Raw genomic sequence first — 21,043 nt, 5'->3', positions numbered from 1 at the left:
AGACAAATGAAAACTAATATTTCCTTTTCTTCTGTGGGATCTGTTTTGTGTAAACAATTTGTAAGATAGACCAAATTATAACAATTTTTTTTCCATAAGATAATTCTGATGACTTCTATCTACACTGACCAGTATTTTTTCTTGCACTTTGCTTTTTGTACCATGCTCTTCTTGTATAATGTGTGTATATCTCCTATAATTTCCTTATACTCTCCAAAATGGACAAGAAAATAATTGAGACGAAAACTGGATAAAACTATAAAAAGAAACTCATTATGAAAAGTGCATAGGCTCAAATGCTGGCCCGAGGATGCCAGTGTGAAAAATCCCTATTTAGTGATGCACAAAGTGTCTTTGCCAAGATGAGCACTGATGTAATCCTATAATCTTTGTGTTCTAAGCGGTTCTGAAATGGCAGTGATCTCTTATCTTCTGTTGTGAAAATTGGTTCTGAAGCAATCTGATGCTGCTAAGGAAATAAATATTGAGGAAAACAGTACTGAGCATACAGCCAACTTTGTGACTGCTGGGTAGATGTGAAATACCTTGCATTGTCTAGTGTGCTTTTATTAGGTTAAATCATGTGGTGTGTAGTTGTTGGTAGTGGTCAGCAACAATCCTCTGGATGTAGGGGTGTGGAGGCCTGTGAACTTACTGGGGAGAGGGCAATGGTGATGTCCTGTAGAGATGACTTCGGGCACTCCTCACAGCTCAGGGTGAGGAAAGAAGGTTCCACCACGGTGCTCTGCAGCACTATGCTAATATATCCCGATTTTGTCCTTCCCGTTGGCCCATTGGCCTTCCCTGCCCCTGTTACCCTTATGTGGTCAAGTTCTAGTAAGTTCTCCCTTCCCCGTTACCCCATTGGTTTGTATAACCCCACCCATCCACCCTTGTTGGTTTCTGTCCTTTGTACCGCCGCTGTACTCTCATCCCATCGGCCATGATGCTCTTCTCTGCCCTCTCTTTTCTAGTATTTATACTCCAGATCCCCCTTTGTCTTTGGTCTCTGGACCCTTCAGCATCACCTGAAATGAATCACGTTGGAACTCCATGCCTGAGCCTCCCATATCTTCACTGTCGAGCTGCTGCGTGTGTGTGCACACTGGTGCTCTTGTGGCTCCTACCCATTGGCACAAGATGTTCTCGGAGAAGGTTGCATCCACCACCACGTGTGACACAACATGGGGGGTTGTTTGTTAGTTTTGTGTGAGCTTTTGTTTGTTTGTTTGTTTAGGGGTTTTATTGTGTGTGGGGGGGTGTTTTTTTCCTGATTGTGGAACGCAGCACAGCATTGCCATGTTTCCTGATAAAATAAAGGGACAATAAAATATCGTGTAATAAAAACTGCATGTGCATAGTAGCTGTTTGTGACCTTTTTCCACAGTTCTAGGTATTTGCTGTGGTATTAAGGTAGCAGCTGATCTCTAAACCAAAAGATTATTCTGTCTATAAAGATCCCTTTTGTGTGGTGTCAGAAAGGACATGGCTTTCTACTGGAACGACAGAAATGGAGTGTGTGAGTGTTTCTGGATCATGGTTTACAGCTATTATGAGGAACACTGAAAACAAACAATGTGTGACCTCCCTCTGTGGGAAGGTTCTGCTTGAGAGCACCTGCAGGTGCCTGAGGCACTAGAATTTGCCAGCCACCTTTACATAAAGTGTTTTTTGGTCTCTGGAAGCCGCATGTTTTGGACACATGCAGGAGGTGGTATAGTAGTACATACTAGATATCCACCTGCCTTCCTGAATTTAATCCTCATGCTGTAAAAGACAAAACCTCATATATAAATGTTACTGCACCTGTCATCTCCTCTTCCAGCAGCTAAAAGAGTCAGAGCCTTTGGAGAATGCTACCCCAATTTTCTTCCTAAAAGAATATTTGTGCCATGCCCTGACAAAACTCTCAGTATAGAAGTACCTCAGTTTATAGTCATATCATATTTAGAAGATGACCTTCACGTCTGCATGGATTAAAAACTAAATTAACTCACTTTCTAAACCAAAAAACTACATACATCTGAGATTCCTTTGAAAATGAGTCTCTTATTTATATTCTGCTAAGTATAAGTCTATCATTAGTTCAACAAATGGACTTTTCTATTTGATGCCTGGAGTATAACTTGTGGAGATATTAAGTGTTCATTGAAATTGCAAAATATTTTAATCAAAGAAAGGCAAAAGTTATCAGTTAGCAAAAGACTCAGCATTTGTTGTATGCCGAAATGACCTCATTCCAGGCTAGTAATTGACATACAACATGAAACTTGCCCAAGAATTACTGTTTGGCAGTTTACAGGCCTTGATCAAGATACTGGGACTCTTCAGTGTATGTTGAAACATTCTGTCTTCTCTAATATCTAACAATAACCAGCATCAGGTGCTTTAGGTCAAAAAGTAAGGCCTTGGGCAGTAATGTGATTCTCCTTTTATTAAAAAAAAAAAAAAAGGCAAATCTGATTATAGAATAAAATCAAAGAAGACCTCTGAAATGACAAACCCAGTAACTATTTGTTGTTTAATATTTGCAACCGTCTTCTATTTCTTTAATATGATCCTGAATTTTCTTTGTATTGATTTTTTATTTGACATCTGATTTGCAGATTTTCTGGGCTCTATTTCCAGGAAGACTATTGTTGACATGTAATTTCAGAATATGTAACTAATAAACTGCTTTTAATTTGATACAATACACAATGCTGCACCATTCACAAATCACTAAATTATTCTATCTATCTTTTTGCAGCTATTTTAGGTGGTATCAAGTCAAACAGAAGATTCTGCCCTAGTGAGACAGTAGGTTCTTCACTCAGATAATGGCATCCTGACTCAGATGAAAAGGCTCCAGATTGTTGATTGTAAGAAGAAAAGATCAAGCTTTAGATTTAGAGTTTGTTTTAGCAGCATTTGATATTTCATTTCTCTATCTCCTTTGTCATACATATAATGATAGCCATTAAGTTCTTCAGAATATTTTTTGGTTGGTTGTTTTTTTTTTGACTGGAGCATTCAGAATACTGAAATTATTGCAGTATCCTCATTCAAATGGAATAGGGTGTGCATAAAGCCAAATCAAAATGAAAATGTGTGTTGTTCCTACCATACTGGTGCCTTCCTTCCCTCATTTCCTCTGAGAAACTTCTCCTCTTGCTTCACATCACAACCAGCAGGTGTTGTCTCATCACAGAGAGTAGATCTTCCATGTTGAAGCTGTTTTTTGAATAGGACTGCCAAAAGAAATGTGGGATTTGGTTCTGCTAGGCAGAATTAGCCCTAAATCAGACTAGAATCCAGTCATTTATTGCCTGAGGTGAAACAGTTCAGTAATTCCTGCCACCTTTGCAGGAATGAGATTTGTGCATGGATCACAGTGGAAATCAGCAAAAAGCAGTATCAAGCAAGTGCACTGCTGGGGAGATATCATCTTAAAGAACTGGCTTAGGCTGAAGCAGGTTTTGGTTTTTTTACTGCCAAGTCAAACAGAAGGAAACTTTTAATTGTATTTTAGATTATTCAAATAAATTTTGAACATCAATCATCAAAAATGTTTCCATTTATAAAAATGTTTTTATGAGCTCTTCTTTTATTTCTGCTATCTGAATTACTGAACCCTAAATGAAACATCCTGATTTAGCTGATATTTAGAATATGGACAGCTAAATTGATACAATGAGGGAATTAAGACCAACAATAAACTTATATCTGGAGCCCTTATGAGTCTAAGGAGTATTAGATAGTTTTAGCATTCTGTGCACTTTAAATTTCTAACTCTTCTCCTAGTTTAAATAATATAATCTCTGGATTTCAGAGACACTCAGGAAACATATACCAGCTGAGAATTTTTCACAGCATATTTTATAATTTGTCTTAAAATAAACAATAACTCACTCATCATCATAGAGTCCATAATACATTTTTTCTCTGTACAGAAGTATAACTTTGTTAGTTTGAGCAACAGCACAGCAGTGCAAAAGGGAGCACGTCATGTGAGTAGCAAGCCCAGTGAAAAAAGTGCATTTATTTTCCAAAGTGATCGTGCTCATTGTGATTCTCTTTGAATAGCATTTCTGCCTTATTTCTGAGTTTCACCATCAAATCCAACGGATGCCCTTACGGATGTAATTAAAATGACGTTTGGTTTTCGAAAGACTGATACTTAAATTGAGAACTGCTGCTTGAAGGAAATATTTTTTCTTCCTTTTTGTTTATTCCTCAGGAGTTTGCTTCTGAAACAAATAGCCATCTCCAGAAGATGCCCCTTCCTCAGAGAAAATTCTAAAATATAGACAATGGATTATAAAAATGAAATCTTACAGAAACTTCTGATGAACATGGGTATGGCTACATGTTGCAAGAATGACATGCATGTTCTGGGTAAAATTTATGGTCAATCTGCTCTGCTTTTTTGAAAGGTATACCTTATTTTTCCAAAAGGATATAATTGGAGGGATTTTTTACTTTCTTGTTTTTTGCTTGTGTTTGTATTAAAACAGTAGCAAACTGGAATAAGTGCCCCATATCTGAATAGGAAAGCCCAGACTCGAAGTGAAAAGTGAGGAAACTAAGTTTTTGGACAAAAGTTCTAACCCGTTTGTGACACCAATTGAAATGCAGACAGACACAAAGGCAAAGTAATTATTTTAATTGAAAACTAATGTATGTTGAGCAACACAAGAAGTGGTAAGTTCCGCTTACTTTGTAAATATTCAGATACAGGTAGATTTTGTGATTGCATCCAGGGACAATGAAAATTCTGTAATTTGATATAGAGGTGAAAATTTTTCCAGGAGTTTAAAATATTATCATCATTTTATAGGGGAGAAAAGAGAGACTATGTTGCATATGTGTGGTTATACAGGATCAATTCCAGTGTGGTGTGGATGATAGATGTTCTGAAAATGTGTCCCAAGGTCAGTAACAGTATTGACAAAAAGAGTACCCATTCAAAGTAAACATTAAAGATGAGTTAGCATTGCAGGTAGTAATATTTTAACACGACGTGTTGACTTTTTTTTTTTTAGTAGAGTGCAAACCTGATCCATGCATCCAGACTTATTATGTGTTCAGGTATGTAATCATTATTGAAATAATGCACTGGTATTCAGTGAAAGATTTTCATAGCAACAAGACAGTACAAGTTGGAGTTTTTATGGCTTGCGTTTTGTGGTTAACTTATTTCACAAGTTAAGTTGTTGCATGTGAAATAAAGTTTAGAATTCTTATAGCATATGAAGCTGTGAGTGTGAGTAATTATTTTCCTACCTTGATAACAGTTTTTACTAAACTATTTGGAGAGTCAGTATTAGTAATGTAATTTCAGTGGAATATTGTTCCCAGTCTAAGCAAGAATTAATATTCTGTGATTAAAAGGTATGCCAAAACAGCATGTCACAGCTGGAATTGTAATTTTCAATGTAATTTTGAATTAATGGTGAAACAGTACAAGTGTAAATCAGTGTTAGGCTTAGCAGTGGTTTATAAAACTAATTTCATACCCTTTATTGAACATGTCCTAAAGAATGATTTTGTGGTTTTTAGGATGAATTGGATTTATCGGACTTTTTATTTCATTTTCTTACTTACTTCCGTTTACAGTGGTAAGTTAATATATAATTACTGAGATTTACAAACAGCATAGAGAAACTATTACAGAAGGGAAGAAGATTAGTAACTGCAGTCTGCTCTTGAGAGAGCTGTCTATTCTGCTGGATTGAGTTTAGTTAAGTTTGGGAAACTGGCATAACCCTATTGTCTGACATGGAACTTTCTAGTTGGGCTTTACTGACATTGTCCTGCCACCCCCTGTGCTGTCACCTCCCCCAGCACACATGAGACAGTGCCACAGGCAGTTTTCTCTGAAGTATTGAGACTGTATCCACACTGTAACTGTGAAATTGTTGTGATGGTCCATGTTCTGTGCCCAGTGGCAAGGTCAGTAGCCTAAGCAGCAGCTGGGGAAGGAGGCCCTTTGGGGGTGTAGAAGGCAGAGTAATGTGTGTCTTTCACTCTGTGTTAATGATTTACTTTGCTCCATTAGCAAAAGTTAAACTACAAAAAACTGCATTGCACTTCTCTGAAATCTCCTTTCCTGATAAATTATAACTAAGGCCTAACACAGGTATAAGTTCAGTAATGTATTAGCTGTTTTCTCAGAGAACAATTAGGTAAGAGTTTTTTAGCAAAAGCTAATAGATAAGTGAAGTATTATTTAAGAAAATATTTTACCTGGCTTAAAGTCTCTGCAAAAATAAAATCTTGGAAAATTTCTGAGGCCTAGAAAACATTTTAATTAAATTAAAGTGTTCAGAACTGGCACAGTTTTACATGGTGCATAGTTTTACAGCATAAATAACTTTTTGGTGTTAATTTGTACTAGAAGAAGATTAGGATCCAAAATATCTGATACAGTAAATAATTGCAATATTCTTTTCTTTTACCTTTAGAATTCACTTGGTGTATTCTAAGAATTGAAAATGTTTTTCTGTTAATGACAAAGTTGGATAAAGAAATGCTACTGAGAATAATAAATACCATTTTTTAGAGAAAGAGCTTGAAAGTGTATACATACCAGAGAACCTGGATGTTTATAAAGTCTAATTTTTTACTAATAAGGACTTAATCTTTGAAAGATATTGGCACATCTAGCACATATAATAATCCTTACTTATTCCTTTTTTAAAAAAAATATATGTTATACCTGTATGCAGGAAATGCTGAATTGCCAAAGCATAGTTTATAATCATATTTACAAATAAAATCCACTCGTAGTATTTTAAAACTGTCAAATTCTGTAGCACTAAACTATAACACCACAAAATCCAATATGAAATTAACTTTGGTTTTCATTTTAAATATCTCTTGATAGAGTATGATCACTCTAAAGTAACAGATTAAGCCACTAGATAAAATGTTTTCAGTTGGGTTTCCACCCAGTCTGAAAAAATTCCTTATGTTGTCTTTGTCTTTTATCCAAGAAAAAGCACTTTGGTAGATGCAGGAATAAAAATTGCCATTTCATTGGTTTGCTACTCCTTTTGGAGGGCAAATTCCAAAAGAGAATGTTCTCCTGTGCAAAGACAGCTCTCTTGCGTGTTTTAATACAGAGATCTTAGACAAACTATCCTGCTTCTGCACTACAGTGGATATTCAAGACTCCCAAGGGTCTTGAGACTGACAGTACCAGAGGGACTGGCCTGATGTTGTGTCAGGCGAGGTTTAGGTTGGATATTAGAAAAACATTCTTCACCCAGAGGGTGGTTGGGCACTGGAACAGGCTCCCCAGGGAAGTGGTCACAGCACCAAGCCTGACAGAATTCGAAAAGTGTTTAAAAAACATTCTCGGGCACATGGTGTAACTCTTGGGGATGGTCCTGTGCAGGGCCAGTGGAGGGTCTCAATGATCCTTGTGGATCCATTCCAACTCAGCATATTCTGTGATTCTGTGATCTTACAAGTGCCTTAATTCTGAAAGATGTGAGGAAGTTGTTGTTGGGTGCCTTTGCTGCAGAGCTCTGCAGCGTGAGTGGTTGCCATGACAGAGTTCAGTATGTCATTCAGAGTTAAGAAGTCCTGCAGATGCAAGGTAGTAGTATGGCTCATTTTTATTCTAGACTGTTCATGAGACATTATTCCTGAAACAGTATTTTCTTCATTGTGAAGAAGGTTTGGGGGGGGTTCAGGATGGAGTGTGAGAGAGCTGAAGGTCTATGAAATCCTGGGAGCCATTGAGGCTGTGCACAGTGGCACCACCTGTGACTCTGACTTCAGAGGATCCCCCAAAAATAGGATTGTCTTTATATAAAACTTTATAACTCCTTTTGGTACCTGCACTTCCTCTTCCTGGTTTTTCTCATAATGATCTGTATTGGTCTCTCTCAGGAGAGATTTCTGCTGTTCCTGAGATTTGCCATGGGAAGGTACCTTCCTCCTCTGCCATGCAGATCTGCCTTGTGGCCCATCCAGCTTCTTGGGTTTCTACCTGGGCTCAAGCTGCCCTGCTTCAGCGTTGGGTATGAGGCAGGGAACAGAGGGAAACACCCATGACAGTATTGTTTCTGCTGGAGTGAAAAGATGAGACTCTCAGAGGAACTGTGCTACTCACCTGCCTTACCCACTTTTCCTGACAAAAGCCCCTTTTAAAAGCAAGGTCAATGATGAAGAAGAGAAATGGCTTCACCCTCTCCTGATGTTCCTGTCTCTAATAACTGATAATTTTGTTATTCCATGTCAGAATGTGTGACTCAGATCTATGAAAATACATTCTTCCAAGGAGGAGACCTTACTACAGTTTTTACACCGAGTGCCAATTACTGCCAAATAGTGTGTACTTACCATCCTACCTGTCTGCTCTTCACCTACTTGCCAGCGACATGGACTAAAGATCCTGCAAAAAGGTAGAATGTTCATGTACTTGCTGGTCTCCTGTGATAATTTAGAAACCTGGTAACATTTTGACAGAACACAGGCATGCAGGGAAAGGTGCAGGGTTGCCATGGAGAACAATGTCAAGTATCTCTATAACTGGTGATCTTGGAGTAATTGCTTGAATTCAAAAGGTTAAATTTGACAATGCCCATTTTTTCACACTCACACACCGGCCATTTCAAGGAAAGAGAACTGACTCTGCACTCCCTCCTCTAGGCCACATATTTATTGTTGAGGGCCAATGTGAATAATTTCACGTCTCCAATGATCCCCTGTACTGTTCTCCATCCTTTCTACTTTAGTATATTTTTGTCACAACTAAGAATTTCAGTAACCTGAGAGAATGATGTTGTCTTCTGTCTATGCCCAGTGCATTTCTGTCCTCCCAACCCTGGGCTCAGCTTCTCATTTTATTGAGACCTCTAGAAGTTCCCACAAACACAAAATATTCTCATCTGCCACAACTGCCAACAAAGTGTGTAAGGCTTGACCCTATTTTTCTTCCAATTGCACTTGTCAACATTTTCATGTTGAGGGATATTGGACAGGCTGCATTTCACCTGAGAAACTGTTCTGAAAGTCTGTGTTATACTGCCAAAGCTGTGAATTGCTGCATTTTAAAACACAGGTTCTCCTGCTATTTAAAAGACAGTGATACAGAAATGCTGCCGAAACTGGATATGGAAGGAGCTATCTCTGGACATTCCTTAAAACAGTGTAACCAAATTAGTGGTAAGATATGGTTATTCACATGCATGTATTTTATGCTCTGCATTGCATAGCAGCTGTTAAAAAATTAGCATTTTGGGAAGAGGAATGGAATCAGGGAGGCAGCCAAACAGTGATTTGTGTGTTCTTTGCCAGACCACTTTCAAACACAGGTGACAAAAGCTCCACTGGTTTTACTCTTCAGGCCCACCTATCCACCACCCAGGCTCCCCAGATGAGGTAACAGGGAAATCATACTCCCGCAGTCACAGTTTTATTTGCTAAAGGCAGATGGCAACCCATGCTTTAATTGCTGATTCCAGTTCTAAAGATTAATTTACTATGACAATTCCAGTCCCGAAAGTGGCTCATATGGCATGTGTGACCCTGTTTTATAACTGAGGTGCAGATGTTCAGCAAAGCAAAAGTGCATTGTCACAAAGTGATGCTAATAGTTTTGTGATTCTGTGTAATAATTTTTTAGCAGCTGCATCTTTTAGGGTATATGTGCTGTACATGAAGACTTAATGTCAGCATGCCATACCTACAAGTTATCACTGGGCATATTAAAAGCCTATTAAATGTGTTATTTTATGTATGTTTTAAATTAGCACTGTCATAATGATGTCATTAAAAGGAGATCAACTTTAAGCATAGCATGGTCCTTTAAAAAAACAGAATAAGGAAGAATATAGTTTTCATTTCCTGACTTTGAGGATAAATGGTGTCTTACGGATGTCAGGCTAGTTCTTTAGTTGTATTGGTATAGCATCTCAAGATGGCAAGACTAAGTGGGTTTCTATGCAAGTTCTCCACCATGGCTGTTATCAATAAGTTGTGCTTGCCACTAGCCCTTCAGAGCAGTCAGGTCCCTTAAAAGCTCTTTCCTGCCAATAGCCCTTCATGTTTGTATTTCTGCGTATCTTGGAACAGAAAGAGAGATTTCAGTGGGATATTATTCTTTATGTTATTTAGACTAATTAATATCACTGGAATTACTCTAGAATCAGACTAAATGAAAATCTATCCATACATGTTTAAAAATGCCTCCAATCATGGGCTGACTCTTGTTCTGTGAAATGACCTTCATTTCAAACCCCACAGTTGCAGTCCTCCCTCTCTGGAGTGTAAATGTAATATTCTGACTCAAGTGGGAATTGTCTCTTGGTTTTGAGCACAGAATATGCCATTTAAACTGCTCTATGAATTTGGAACTGGGAAAATATATTTTAATATTGATTCTGAGTTCTTACTTTGGTGAATGTCATCCTGGTCTCAGTCAGCCTCAGTGGTTAGAGCCCCTCTCTCATGTAGGCAGAGGCACTGTCAAAGTCTGCCAATTTTTCCCCTTGTCATGAGGTACTACACCAAACCTTGATTTCTGATTTGGTGCTGGATCTATGTGTAAAGTATGATGTAACTGAACTGAGCGTGGCATGTGGCATTTGAATTATGAGGGCTGTGTCATACAAAATGCTTTCTTTTGGGGAATTTGGGGCACGGGATGGGGAAAATAATAGAAGTACATTTTCAGAACTTGGTCTCTTTTTCTTCACAGCTTGCAGCCCAGATGTCCATGTAGGACTGGATATGGAAGGGAATATTTTTGATATTACTATGGCTGACAGCTATCAAGAGTGTCAAAAACAATGTACCAATGACAACCGTTGTCATTTTTTTACATATGCCTCTGAAACATTTCACAATGCAAGCGTTTGGTAAATACAGGTTGGATTAATTTCCCTGGATAGCCCTGTGCCTAAGTAGATTAAATCTCAGAGCACTCTAAGGCGCAAGAATTTACTCAGGAATTTTCAATTTATTCCTCCTTGCAATGTTTGTTCGCATTTACAGGTAGGAAAATATCAATTGTAAATTGGCTTTAATTTGTCCATTGGTGAGAAAGACAAACTTGATTATTACAGCCTTGAAAAAATCCTAAAATCCTCTGAAGATACTGAAATGCAAATTATATTGATAGCTGTGCTGCATTTTTGCTCAGTTCAATCTTACTCTGCTTATTGTTATGAAAATAGCATCATCAGAGTATCCAGAGAAATAATTTCATTTTAATGAGACCTATTTTTGAGCTCTTAATCTGATCAATTTTGGAAGTTAAACATTTTTCAGCTAGCTCTGTTCATCACTTGAACTCTGTTCTGGAGGTTGGAGATGGTTCTGGCCCATGGCCAGACCATGAACAATGGCAGGAATTGTGGGCTCAGGAAGATGGTTTAGTCCAAGGAAAAAGACCTGTTTTCTTACCACTTTATTTACTCTTTTTCATTCAGTAAAAAATGCTTCTTGAAACATACCAGTGTAGGAATTCCAACCAACATAAAGGTGCTTGATGGGGTTGTGTCTGGATTCTCTCTAAAGCCATGTCAGCTTTCTGAATTAGGTAACTATTTCAAATCTCTGATTCTATTTAGTTTTAAGGGTCATGTATCCTGAAATGCAATCTCTCACTCACATGTAGAAATGTTTCATTAGGTAGAATAATTCTAAAATAATCTTATTCTTAAAATATAGTTAGTACACTCAGGGACAAAAGAGGTTCATTTCTTTTTAATTTTTTCATATTATCATTTGTCTTACAGAAACAGTTCCCTTCTTTAGAGAGCTAAAGAATTCTTTCATTATATTAGCTTGATGAAATTGTATGCTATCTTTGTATCGTGGATACAAAATTGAAAGATAAAAGCCCATCAGATTCAAAGATCAGGGGAAATATAAAGCTTTCTAGGCTCTGTTTGTATACTGTATATGCACTTGAAAACAGTGTTTTAATACAGCTGGCTAATAGGAAAGGATGTAATATGCATTTTGTGGGTGATTTGTGATGAAAGCAAAAAGTCTGTGCTTGTTCCTGCAATCATCACTCAGACAAAATTCTCAGGAGCCTAAAATCAAACAGTGTGTATCAAACCTTCTTAATCTCAATTGAAACATCTTTCAATTTTTTTTTTCTTTTTCTTTTTAGTTCTATTTTCACTTTGTCTTACTGTGTGATATTTTCCCTTCTTAACAATGATGTTATTCTGCTTTCATATCGCCTTATTTTATCTCACAGATAATCTAGTTTTCCTGTATAAATCACATTTCATAGAGATGTGTATCAATATATTGCTTTCTAAAATCAGTGCTTGGGTTTACTGCTGGGCAGTGCTGGCACAGCATCAGCACTCTCTCCCCAACATTCCTCCCATCAATAGTCTGGGGGTGGGCAAGATCCTCTGAGGGAATACACCTAGGTCAGCTGGCCCAAATTACCCACAGGGGCATTCCATGTCATATGATGTCAGCTCAGCTATGAAATCTAAGGAAAGGAGGAGGAAGGGCAGGCATTTATTATTTACAATGTTTACCTTCTGGAGCAACCACTATGCATGCTGAAGCCCTGTTTCCCAGGAGGATCTTCCCAGGAAGTGGTTGGATATCACTTGCTGATGGGAAGTAGAAAATAAAATAATTGAGTTAGTTTGTCCTCTTTGCTTGTATGTATGCAACCTTTTGCTTTAGTAAACTGCCTTATTTCAACCTATGGGTCATTTTCCATCTCATTTTTGCTCACCTGTCCAGCTGGGAAGGGAGAATGATAGAGTAAGTTGCTGGGCACCGGGCATCCAGCCAAGGTCAACCCACCAAAGTCCTTTTTGGTGCCCAACATGGACTTTTCCTATAAAACAGTCTTTACCTGAAACCACAAGTTTCTGGCTTTTACCCTTCTGATTCTCTCCCTGATCTTACTGGTGGGTGAGTGAGTGAGTGACTGCATGGGGCTTGGTTGTTGGCTGGGATAAAACCATGACATCATGTGAAAATCAATCTTGTTCCAGCCTGTCTTTCCCTACTTTCTGTGTCATGTGAAAGAGGCAAGAGCAGGCAAGAGAGACGAGAAATAACTTGCGTGATCATGGAAGCCTAGACAGCACTAGTGCATCAAGAGATCATCTAAGGAGGTCACCTGTCCTAATCTCAGACAGATCATCTATACCTATCCAGAGAAAAATTTGTAGAATGTAGTCATAAAAACGCAGTAATGTCTTCTGCCTTGTTGTTTTGTCGACATCTGAAATGGGTTTAGTTCAATATTTGTTTGAGGTTTTCTTCTGACTTAATTTAGTTTACTCCTTTTCGTGTGGCCTTTCATTTTGTGCCTTTGCCTCTCTGACTTTATTCTTATGCACACAGACTATTACTCATGCATAGCAATTTGTCTGTTTTCTGCCCTTTGCAAAGTATCTTCCTGCAGATCACTGAATATTGAGCAAATGATCACTGAACACGATTCTTGAGATCATGGGTTAGCTTCCTTGGAGTTTCAGATCCACATTTTTGCTTTAAATATAATTTCCTTTGAAACTATCTGTTCTTCTGAATGCTATTTTCCCTTTAACTACTTATTCCCTCTTAACTACTAATTGCGAGAGTTAATTGACTCTAATTTTCTATATTTCTGATTAAGTTTTTTACTGTTCTTATTGTGTAAATTCTGCCCAATATTGTTGTCCTTTCTTGCCTATGTTTTTTGAAAACCTCATCAAATTAACAGGATTCAGAGTAATCTCTGCCTCTTCTGAGTTTTTTCCTTCTGTAGTAAGATGTTCCCAGTATGTTTCTATAACACAGTGGGCAGTATTGACTTGGTTGCTGTACTTTCTTAACAGCTCAAGTTCTCTGCTGCCACCAAATCCTGTCTTTTGGATAAAATCACTATTTTTACTATCTCTGCAGCTTGATAGGATCAAGAAACATCGTCCATGCTGATGTTTCCAGTTTTTCTTTTTAAATTCTTGCACTTGGATTCTAACTGGGACTTCAAGTATATCTTTGGAGAAGGATACTCATTAATCTCTTTTTAAACATGCTAATATTTCCTGTAACCTCTAGATCCATTGTTTGGTTGTGTGAACTATCCTGCCAAGCCTCTGTTGTGTTATTTTGGCCATGTCAAAGGGCAGCACTCCTACTTACTCTGCATACCTTTCAAATAGTAAAAGTGTTAAGATCATCACCTTATTTTTTTGTAGTCTTCTCATGAACCTGATTTGCCCATTGAAAATTAATTTAAATATTTCCCTATTAGATTAGGATATCTCTATTGTAACCTGTACTTTCTCTTTTCCTCTATATCAACTTTATCCCTGTAGTGCTCTCCATGACTTTACATAGTCAAAAATATTCTTGAGAAGTAATTTTTGGTTAAAATGCTGTGTTATCTTTCCAGTTTATCAATCACAGAAGGAAAATGGGAATAAAGATAAAAATGAATTATCTGTAAATCTCAATGTTGTCATGACATACTAAAGTTTTTGGAATTTTGATATTTTGTTCTTGTTTTATGCAGATTGTCAAATGGACATTTTTGAAGATCAAGTGTTTTCAGGAATTAATATTACAAGTTTTTTTACTCCTGATATTTCTGTCTGCCAAACTATTTGTACATATTTTCCAAAGTGCTTGTTCTTTACATTTTTTACCAGGAAATGGCAAATAGAATCTCAAAGGTGAATATGACAGTTAAATGATATTATCTACATAGATTATTTAAAATTTATTTTTTTAAAAACACAGAGTCCTTTTTTAAGCACTAATTTCTTAGACGTATGTAAGTTTATGTTGAAGGGCTATTTTCAGTGAAGCACAGCTTTTTATGGATTTTTTTCATAAATTTGTAATTTCCTGTGGGCATTTCAACTGTTTTCCAATGTGATCAGGGCTTTTGTATTGTGGTTGTGTATCTGGTCTTAATCTGAAAAGAATTATACATGTCAAAAGTACAGTGAGCCTCCAGATTGTTTTAAAGACTTAAAGCCGAATTTTATGGCATTATCAAAAGAGCCATCTGGTTTCCTGGCAGGGCGAACTTATTTACTTGAAAATATTTTTCAAGTAAGTTAATGGCTTTAGAAATATTTCTATTTGGCTTTCTTCTTTCATACTTATTAGTGAGAATAGTTAAAAATAAACATTCCACACAAATCAGAAGAATAAAGTTTCAAAGGAATTTTAGGGAGATGAGATGGAATGCATCATCTAAAGTCTCCTCTTCTGTATATGTATAAATACTGTACCACCTTTAGTAGTATAGTTGTATGGCATTTCACAGCACTGTGAAAGATCGCTTCAATTTAGTGTGAACTAGTGAACTTAGTGAATGCATTTTCATATGAAATACTTCTACAGATTGAGACTTGGGAGAAAAGAGTGTATTTAGGAAAGAACCTTCTTTTACCAGTATCTAAACAATTATTTTTAGAATGTGAGAACAAGTTTAGTTATTGTGAAAAATATTTCATTTTAGAAATCTTTGCCTTCTGAAGACATCAACAAGTGGAATTCCAGAGGAACTCATATCACAAGAAAATGCTGTATCAGGCTTTGGCCTCCTAAATTGCAGAAGATCTCTTCCTGGTAAACAATAAATTGCAATAAAAATACTAATTTTGACTTAATCTAAGTAATAACTTTCTGATGCTTTGAATGCAATCATTCTTACAGCCTGCAATTCTCGCACTTACACGCAGATGGATTTTTTGGGAGATGAACTTACTGTCACTCATACTAAGGGGCACAGAGCCTGTCAGCAGGTTTGCACAGACATTATCCGCTGCCAATTTTTTTCCTATTCTCTCCTCCAAGATTCATGCAATGAAGAAGGGTGAGATATGTTTTTGAAAATGCTCAAAGATTGCTGAAATAATCATTCCAGAGATGTGGTGAGGGAGTAATGTATGTATTGTTCAGTGAAAAAAATACAAACTAAATGTTTGCATTAATTAATTGTCAGAAAGTGTGAGTGTCACCTAAGAATGTCCTCAAATGGATCTCCAGTGAAAATAGTGCATGGACCAGGAAGTATCTCTGGATACTCACTAAGATTATGCAAAAAAAAGGCCAGTACGGGTAAGTAAAAGCTTCTTTTATGAAAAATAGACAGTGCTTCCTTGATTTCAGTGTGGGAGGCCAAACCATATTTTTTTTTAAAGTGGTTGCACTGTCCCAGTGGGTGATCTTGTAAAGTTTAAGTGTTCTGGAAAAGTGAGGTCAGTCAGGTCTTCACATGGCAAACACCAGAACAGCACTGTGAATTTGGTCTTAATAGACTTTACTATCATAAATCATGATGTATCAAAAATGTATCATGTGTCACCTTTTTCACAATAGGTGGTGCCTATTCAGTGATCAGCAGTAGTCTCATCTTCATTTTTCATTGGTGAATGCAAGTTGTCCTTTAGCTCAGTTTTGAATTATTTCTGTAGTGTGTATGCAGCATTCTGCAAGAACAATTAGGATCGTTGGTGGGACAGACTCCTCCCCTGGTGAATGGCCGTGGCAGGTCAGCTTGCACGCCAGGCTGTCTCGCCAGAGACACCTCTGTGGTGGCTCCATCATCAGCAACCAGTGGATCCTCACAGCTGCTCACTGTGTCACGAGGTGAGGCCTAAATGTAAATGTACAAATAAGCCTCAACGTTTAACCCAGCATGCAAGATAAATTGAGGTCTACCTTTCCAGGATAATAACAATGAGAACTAGAAATAGATGAACTGGTTTAATGTAACCAAAAGGTGAAATTTTCAGGTAGACATTCAGTTTCTTAATGCAACTGGAACTCCATACTTTGTCCCTTTTTAGCATAGTACTGTACTGCTGATGCTAAATTATTTTAATGAATCTAGAAGGTGAAATTCTAAAGCAGACAACAAACACCTACAGAACCCTAGACATTCTCATAAGATACACGTTTTTTCTTATTGTTATACTTTATTAGGCTATTTAGTCACAGACTGACTGTTTGTCTTTTTCCCTCAGTCTAGAGAATCCCAACATTTGGCGTATTTATGCTGGCATTTTAAGACAATCAGAAATAAATGATGATACACCCTTCTTCAAAGTGGAAGAGATTATTGTTCACTCTCAGTATAAATATGCACAGATTGGATATGACATAGCTTTAATGAAACTTGCCGAGCCTATGAATTTTACTGGTATGTAGTATACTGCAGAGGAATTGTGAAAACGTGCAGGAAGACATAGGGCTGGCATTGCTATGGCAGTGCATGACACCTGGGCTGGCTTCCTTTAATATGCAGTTACTGTGTTTTGAGGAGAATCGATTCTGTTGGCTTAGAAAATAAAATGGGTGGCTTGAATTTATGAGCTGGGAGTGATACATAATGTAAGGGACAAAGCATACATGGAAGCTGTCGTCAGGGGCCATGTGGGTACCCACAAAACCTTACTGTTGCAGTTGTCTCTGCTGGACAAACTAATATTTTCTCTTGTAATTTAGATCTTCAACAACCTATCTGCCTGCCATCAAAAGAAGACACTAACATATTTTATACTGAATGTTGGGTAATTGGATGGGGTTACAGAAAAGAAAAAGGTACAGAGAAATACTTTTAAACAGTGAATTTTTGTATTTTTAAAATCAATGTTTTGACAAAAAACCTCTCCTCTAAAAAAAAGAAAATTCTTCTCTGTTCTTAGAACCACTATTCCTTCTAGACAGTACTTTAATATAATTCTTTATTAGAATTGATTTCTATTAAGACACCAAAAAACATAAATGAAATTATCATTAAATAGCTCCATGCTCTGACACAATAATTAATTTTATAAATTGGTTCAGTAGCTTGAAATACTTGAGAATTCAATCCTCTAGATATATCTAAATACATCTTCTACAACACTCAAATACCCTTCATTAGATTCTAGTTTAATCTACTGGCAAACCCCAGTACATATCCAGGTTTTGCACACTCTTTTTTATTTTTTCCTAGCTAAAGTAAATGCAAGAAATTTACCACTGAACTGTTTTGAATTGCAGTCTGCATATAACCCATTGTGTTTTTTTATGTGATTGCATTCATATAATATTAGAAATTGGAGACTGAAGTATGTTGCTTTTCTTATTCTGAAGATTCATTATAGACCATGCCAATTACTTGTGTTTTTATAGTAGATGAGATTTGGACTCCTCTGACTTTATATGGAGGTAGGGTAAAAGCTCTTAATTATCAAGGTGTGGTTTTACATCTATTTATTTACTTATATTTTTGTATATTTATATAGATGTATATGCATCTATTTACAGAGAACCTTTTCCTTTATACATGTGCCTATCTGAAAGTTATAGTTCAATGAGAAATCTAACAAATTTAGGCAGCTACTCTATGGACAAATTTCTTCTGTTAATTACTAAAGAAAAGGCTGGTTCTAAATACTCTTGTTTAGTCTATGTGCAAATTTCTCCATCTTAAAACTACTAGAAGAGAGAGCAGCACAGATTTGGCAACTGGGAGATTACAAACTTATTGCAACACTTTACTAGGAAATAATAGTTATTAACAAAAAGCAATACTAACAGCAATGCTCCAAGGGCCAATGTTCTGAGAGCTATTCCCATATGAGGATTTGTTGCACATCACAAGGGAGTTTTGAAGCTTTTCCAGTTATGAGAAAGAAGGTGGCATCATAAAAGCATTTAAATTAGAAGGCAATTCACATTGTTCACTAGCAAAGGAACATTTTCACTCCCTAAAGGAAGGAAAATCAGTGTGATGAACATTTATTAACACTCCAGAAGCAGTGACCTCCCACTCTGTAATATCAGTGTATGAGGATTTCTAGAGTTGAATTTTGACCTTTGTTTTGCTAGAACCAAGCATTTCTCATCTCATATTGCCTTTCATATAGGTCGGGTACAAGATATTCTCCAAAAGGCTCTTGTTCCCTTCATGTCAAAAGAGGAATGCCAGGCAAGGTACTGGAAGCACAGAATAGGTGACAAAGTGATCTGTGCTGGCTATGATGAAGGAGGAAGGGATGCTTGTAAGGTAATGACAAACAGTAGTGTATAGTTATATATTCCAACCATATGTTCAAATATATAAATGACTACTACAATTATTTTTAATTGTTATTAGAAAAGTATGATTATTAATAGAGCTCTTGTTTAACTTGTCACTTTTGGTTGTCAAAAGCACTGAAAACCAAGGTATATGGAAAATATTTCTTATATATGACACTGAAATCTTTAGGGATAGATTCCATGGATAGGAAACTTTGAGTGTGGATCCATACATATCCATTTAGGGAATAAAACCAGTGTTCCTTCAGACTATCAGAAATCCAGAGAGCGAGAGAGCGCAAGTATAGTACCTTGAAGTGTTTCTCCAATAAAAGCAGATTTCCTACGGGATTTCTTTCTTTCTTTTTTTTTTTTTTTTTTTTTTTTTTTTTTTCATTTTTTGGTAGGAAATACAGTACATAAAATCATATTTTTAAGCATCCAAAGAAGGGAGGGTGCTAGCAATGCTATTAAAATGCACGGGGAATAGAAGGCTAAAAACAAACTGTGAAAACTGCTTTGCTCATAATTAAAGTTGAAAATGTCACCACAGCATGAGTTCCATGAGCCAAAGTCTCTGCTTAAGAGTAAACTCACGCACTTTCGCCAGTTTAAATATTCTGAGTTAATTTCTGCAAGAAGAAAATAGACTGGTTATTAATATTAAATTCTCTACCAAATACAGTTTTCACTGCAAGCATTTAACACTTAATAATTGTATGCTGAAATGTTACTATTTCTATGATTAGTTAGGAATAAAAACACTTGGAGCTGGGAAGCAATTTTTCCGCTATGCCAATTAAGCTTTTTTTTAATCTGATAAAGTGTAACAGAACATGGAGATGCTGTTTTAAAAAATAACACACTTGCTATTGTCCTAACAACTCATAACAGTTTCTCTAAGGAATCTTATGTTCAGAAGGGAATAGAAAAAGAAAACACAAAAGTGTTTTATCCTGAGTGGGACAGTCTCACTCAAACAGGATAAGGCATGTAGAGAACTGAGATACTAAAAACATGGTCATAAGAAAAAATACTGCCAATACTACACACAGTTTTAAATCACTGTATGTAGATAAGGCAATAATAATAATAAAAGGAAAATAATATAAACCAGTAGTTTTGAACCTTCATGGGAAGAAGAAATTGTTTGCAATGACTATTGAGAAATCAATTTACTAAACAATCAGAACACCTGCTTCAATCCTCTCTTAATTATCTGTAAGTGATAGTGATTGAAATCTAGGCTGTTATGCTGGTGTTAAAATTGAATGATGCTGATTTTATTCAAAGCTTTCTTTGTGATAGAAATACTGATGAAGCCTCTTCCTTGCATGCTCTCTCTTTTTCTCCTGTGACACAGGGAGATTCAGGAGGGCCACTGTCATGCAGACACGAGGAGGTGTGGTATCTGGTGGGCATCACCAGCTGGGGCGAAGGGTGCGCTCGCCCCAGGCAGCCGGGAGTCTACACCAAAGTTGCTGACTATGCAGACTGGATTCTAGAAAAAACAACATAGTATGAGCATTACTGACTCACTCAAAGTGTGGCTGTGGAATAACAACCCTCAGAGCAATGGGATAAAAGAGTATTAGTGCTTTTTCAAGGGTGGTTTTTGTTAGCCTGAAGTGTAAAGTACTTTTAAAATGCAGAAAAGCAGGAATGAATGAATTTTCCTATTACTAAATAAAAAGCAGTAATAACAATAAACTCTGTGATCACTGATTTGGCAGAAGAAAATATGAAGAAGAAAATATGAAGAAGAAAGCCACAGAGTGCTTCTGTTCTTGCTAACATAAAACGGGAGTGGATGATGTTGCAAGATATGTATGGACCTTGGAGCTGGGAACTACTTCTGTCTTAGGAGGTTACCACACAAAAAAAGAAATTTCCCTCTCTCGTCTGAATGTAGTTAAAATGGGTGAACCACTTAGAAGTTTACTGGAGGGCTGGGGGAAGGGAAGCTGAGGCATGGAAATGCCTACAGAGTTGCATTCCCCTAGTTTCCCTGGGGAATTAACCAAAAAAGTGTCAGTACTAAGCAAGA

The 21,043-nt window shown here is 36.9% G+C and overlaps 1 protein-coding gene across 3 annotated transcripts; it reads left to right on the top strand.

Moving 5' to 3' along the window:
- The first annotated feature begins 4,197 nt into the window (after positions 1-4,197).
- Positions 4,198-20,730, top strand: LOC137472130 (coagulation factor XI-like). 3 transcript variants are annotated; one of them, XM_068186876.1, is made up of 17 exons: positions 4,198-4,338; positions 4,820-4,913; positions 5,025-5,070; positions 5,542-5,600; positions 8,234-8,396; positions 9,056-9,159; positions 10,694-10,853; positions 11,427-11,536; positions 14,486-14,645; positions 15,443-15,552; positions 15,640-15,799; positions 15,929-16,044; positions 16,401-16,575; positions 16,953-17,128; positions 17,434-17,529; positions 18,843-18,982; positions 20,360-20,730. In XM_068186876.1, the coding sequence occupies exons 4-17, from the start codon at positions 5,543-5,545 to the stop codon at positions 20,513-20,515; spliced, it is 1,884 nt and encodes a 627-aa protein (XP_068042977.1). In that variant the 5' UTR covers positions 4,198-4,338; positions 4,820-4,913; positions 5,025-5,070; position 5,542; the 3' UTR covers positions 20,516-20,730. The 3 variants fall into 3 exon arrangements, with proteins under 3 accessions (XP_068042977.1, XP_068042976.1, XP_068042978.1); XM_068186875.1 differs by lacking the exon at positions 4,198-4,338 and having other exon boundaries at positions 4,607-4,913; XM_068186877.1 differs by lacking the exons at positions 4,198-4,338; positions 4,820-4,913; positions 5,025-5,070; positions 5,542-5,600; positions 9,056-9,159 and having other exon boundaries at positions 8,265-8,396; positions 20,360-20,729.
- Positions 20,731-21,043: the final 313 nt, after the last annotated feature.

Source organism: Anomalospiza imberbis, chromosome 4, assembly GCF_031753505.1.
Source record: "Anomalospiza imberbis isolate Cuckoo-Finch-1a 21T00152 chromosome 4, ASM3175350v1, whole genome shotgun sequence".
NCBI lineage: Eukaryota > Metazoa > Chordata > Aves > Passeriformes > Viduidae > Anomalospiza > Anomalospiza imberbis.
The sequence above is the reverse complement of the archived record's forward strand: the minus strand, read 5'-3'. Positions and strand labels throughout refer to the sequence as shown.